This window comes from Clavelina lepadiformis, chromosome 9 (genome assembly GCF_947623445.1).
Source record: "Clavelina lepadiformis chromosome 9, kaClaLepa1.1, whole genome shotgun sequence".
NCBI lineage: Eukaryota > Metazoa > Chordata > Ascidiacea > Aplousobranchia > Clavelinidae > Clavelina > Clavelina lepadiformis.
This window is the reverse complement of record NC_135248.1, coordinates 5,848,230-5,852,696: the sequence shown is the minus strand read 5'-3', so window position 1 is coordinate 5,852,696 and position 4,467 is coordinate 5,848,230. Positions and strand designations below refer to the sequence as shown.

Below are 4,467 nucleotides of genomic sequence, written 5' to 3'. Positions count from 1 at the left end.
AACGCAGGGTTTCACGCACAGCGTTTGAATTTGAGTTTTTTAGTATATTTTTCAGTTATTTCTATGCTTGACGGCGTAATTTGCAATAATTTGGTCGTATTTTAAAGTTACTAGACACAGTAGGTTTAGTTAGATTAAGTGTTAAGGATACTTTTCATACATTGAGCATTTGGAATGCATTTATGCATAGGTTGACAGCATTAAGACAATTTTTTTCGACAACAAAAAGTTTTACAGGTTGTCAATGTTAAAAGGTGCTTATCTTGTTTCTACTAGGTTGAAAAGTTTATGTGAATGCAAATCTCGTTTAAATCTATTACCTACCATGAACACTGTAAATCATTACTTTGGCTCTGCAAAAGATTTAACCTCAGCTGCCAGCCGCTTAACAGGAGGTATTCTAAACGCAAAACTTTCTGAATCTTCAGTTACGAATTACAAAGATTCTGGTGTCCCAAGTAAAGATTCCGACTTATCGGAATCGCTCTGTGATACCAGCGAGGAATATCTCTGCAAGGTGAGCACGGAAAAGTTTTGCGTCCTGTTTTTGCCGACCGTCAAAGTCATCTTGACAAAATGCATAATATCGGTTATATTTAGATAGTTGTGACAATAGATTGGTTACATTCTCACATACTTAGTTGTAAACACAACGTAATTTTTTGAGAATTGTTACCAACTTTTTTCAAAAAAGTCATTTGCGTAGGCTACTTTTTCGGTTATTTCAACTGCAAAATTTTTAAACATTCAGTGGATTAGCCTGCTAAGACTTTTTGAAAAAGTTTGCTGAAAAAAGTTTGTTATTGAATTTTTGCAGCGGTAACAAATTTCAACAACATTATTACTTGTTTTCAGTAGTATTTTCATTGACATAAAGTAAAACGCATGCAAAATAATTTTCTTTTATGAGCGATAGTTGTGCACAACAGACCAGGTTTCTCATAAAAATTTGATATGCATGACTTTAACCAAAAAATGCTTTTACGCTGTTAAATACTGGGTTTATCAAAATTTTACCCTCTGTAACCCTGAAATGGTCTAGAATGAGAAGATGTTTTTTTGTATACAGGATTTAGTAAGCGGTAGTAATCATGCTTCCCAAACAAAGAAGTTTCTTGAACAGGATACTTCGGACATGAGAGCATCTAGACGATATAGAACAGCGTTCACAAAAGACCAGGTGGCTTGTCTAGAAAACGAGTTCAAGAGAGAAAACTACGTATCTCGAGCTCGCAGATGCGAACTGGCGCAAGAACTGAAATTACCCGAAGCCACAATTAAGGTGAATTTTTACCTCGGAAGGTTGGCATGAAAATAAATTTTTCGGTGTGATTGCAATTATACTAAGTGGTTTTTGAAATGACATTTACTGACTTAATTGAAAGTAAAGTTAAAAGTAATTCCGGTTCTCAGTATTTTCTTATAAGTTAGTTCTATTTAAAATCTATCTATTTATTGGCGACATTATGAATGGATTTTTTACATGAAAGTGCACCTCCAAAATTGTTTGTTTAAAGCTATAGCCTGTATTGTATAATATAACGATTTATTTCACTTGTTGCTTGTAGGTATGGTTTCAAAACCGTCGAATGAAGGACAAAAGGCAAAGACAAATTTGGCCCTTCCAAGTAGATCCCTCTTTTTATGCCATGTTGGCTGCAAAAATTCCACAGCAATATGGGGCTAACTTAGCAGCACCAGGCTTTTGCCCTATCACGCGTAAGTACTTGCTTGCGAAAAATAAAAATAAAACGCCAAAATTTGCACAGTAAATAATGATTGAGAAAATAAAGTCACAAGAAAAACAATAAGCATTTAACATTAAATCTATGTACAGCCTACGCGGACGCTTCTGCAGCGGCGCATTTACCAAGATGTTGCTCAATGACGGCAGGTTTTAATCAAGTGGGTTCGACATCCCAAACTCCAAACGAAGAGTTATGCCGTCAGATGAAAGCAAACGAATCACCATCACCTCTTAGCAAGCTTGATAACTGCGACTTAAATTCTCGAAAAATAGGCTTAACTGATGAAGCCAAAATCGTTGGAAGAATAGGTTCACCATACAGTTTAGAATCGTTTAACTCGTATTTCTCAAGACTGCAAAATTTACCAGCACTTCCAACTACTTACTTTAATCCCTATTTTCAACCTTTTGCGGCAAATGAGTACATGTTTGCACTGAACAGAAGCATGCAGATGAACACCTCCAAACTATTTCAATCAAAACCTGTACCGGTAGGACCATCAAACGTTTTTAATTTTTGCTCTCCTCATCACACGCGGTTTCCTTCTCAACTAATCCCACCGATTCAAAGCAGCAGTTCCACCATTTTCGCCACTGAAAGCGTTGATTCACACTGAAGTAGTTTTGGACTTCAAACGAATAGTGATACTAATTGACACAACTAAAAGTGGACTATAGGCTTCAAACAGAGTTTCAAAACTCAGTATTGAAATTACACGTTCTTCATTATTGTATCCGTAATAATAGATTGTATGGGAAATCTACTCATGGTACGATTTTTTGTTCATGTTAGAATAGGTTGTTATATTACGTTGCTTTTTATATTATACCATATACAAAGCTGAAGTGTATAAATATTGAAACCGCTATTCTTATTAGGCAATATTCACGCGTATTTTGCACACAAGCTAGTTAGTTACTCAAGTGTAAAAACAAAATGGTCGCCTAAAATACTAGGTTAAATTTTGCCAGCGGCTTATTGAGTTTTTTTCGTGGTAAAGTTTGTTTAAAGTACACAGAGTGAAGAAAGCATAAAGTAGAATTATTCTGCCACTTAAATAAAATTTAAAATTCAAACCTCGGATATGTGTTATACGAACTATTTTTAAGCGACTACTATTTAACAAGTAGTGATGTAATTAAAATATTGTATCTGAACATAAACAGAAAAAGGACTAAAAACGACATTGGAAGAGTATTTTAGGTGATTGGTAAGATTATTATTTTAGGTTGAATTTATTGTAATAGGCACATAGATTCGTAAAAAGCGTAAAGGCAAGATTTGATAACAAATGATAGTTTCTATACATCCAAATATACAAAGATTATAGAAAATAGATGTTATGGAAACAACTTTTTTCAAAAAACAGGCTCCGACTCTAAAAGAAATTTTGAGACCTTTTCTGTTAAACTGTACAATATGCTGCAATTCCTTACGTTTTTTTGCTTTATCTTATAACATACAACTTAAACATTATTTTCTGCTTTTTTTGGAACTTTGCTTTTTGCGAAATTTTGTTATTGCAAGTTGTGATGAGTATTTTTGTTTCGTTTGCGAAATGTCATATATAGGCTGTACTGCTTGTTTCAAACAACTGTGTGATTTAAATAATAAAAAGTGTTTACTGAATGTGAACTGGTGAAGAGGAACATCTTCGTCATTATGTCTACCTACGGTAAATACCACACACAAAGACAATTTTATTGGTATAAATTTTGCACTATTACGCAGGCCGCCTTTTTCGCTTCTTAGGTTTGTTTCTAACTTTTTTTGTGTCGTATAACGAGATTTTTCGCAATGATGAAATCGATGGCTAAACTATAATTCTGTAAACTGCTGGCTGATATTGTATGTATGGAACGATGTGAAAATGACTGTATGTGTTTGTTTTGCGAGCGGCCATGGCCACAATCGCATATTAGGCTATACTGGATGACATTTTAAGCAATTTTCATTCATAGTTTACAACTGTGATTTTAGCACATATATGTAAAAGGGCGAAGATGGCTTTTATTATGCTACTTGTACAAATAAAGATGTCTCTATATTGGGTTTGGAAAAATATGGAAAGCGCCACTACCTTAATGAAGATTATAAAACAACTAAAACAAATACATATATTGGTTAAAGAATTTACTTAAGGCAGTTTTTCAGACTCTCTTTTTATATAATAGAAGTATGTGCAACACACCTATTGTAGAATGGTATTCAAAACACTGTGTAATGTGTTATACTGGCGCAAGAAGTTGATCCAAAGTTGCAAAGGTTATAAGTGAAAATACTTTCTGCTGGTTTCTCGATATGGACCTAAACTTTTGACTGAGCTACTGTAAGCACCAATCAAGTCTTAATGACCAGTGTCAGTGACTTACCTTTTGCCCAACTGGAGTCACTCTTTTCAAAGACTTGACACGACTTTGACTCCCTTTCATAAATGTTACGTAAATGGCTTGACTTGACCCGATCAGGGTTTGAAATGATTAAACTCGACTCAGTTTTTGTTGATTTATAAATTAAACAAAATCATTTACAAACGAACCTATGAGCCAAATTGCATAGGAACAGAAAGATGTTTGTTGACAAAAGCGTCAGTTTTGAGTTTGGTCTGTATCAGCTTCACATATATATTTATTGTATTGACTTGTTGGCCTAGTATGCCTCAAAAATTAAATCACTTAATTTGACTTGTGGCTCGAGTTTGATTACTTGATTACACCCA

The 4,467-nt window shown here is 34.3% G+C and overlaps 1 protein-coding gene across 1 annotated transcript; it reads left to right on the top strand.

The window, feature by feature from the left end:
- Window positions 1-280: 280 nt before the first annotated feature.
- LOC143470604 (uncharacterized) lies at window positions 281-3,754 on the top strand. Its single transcript, XM_076968847.1, has 4 exons — window positions 281-517; window positions 1,070-1,282; window positions 1,569-1,719; window positions 1,838-3,754. The coding sequence occupies exons 1-4, from the start codon at window positions 326-328 to the stop codon at window positions 2,362-2,364; spliced, it is 1,083 nt and encodes a 360-aa protein (XP_076824962.1). The 5' UTR covers window positions 281-325; the 3' UTR covers window positions 2,365-3,754.
- Window positions 3,755-4,467: the final 713 nt, after the last annotated feature.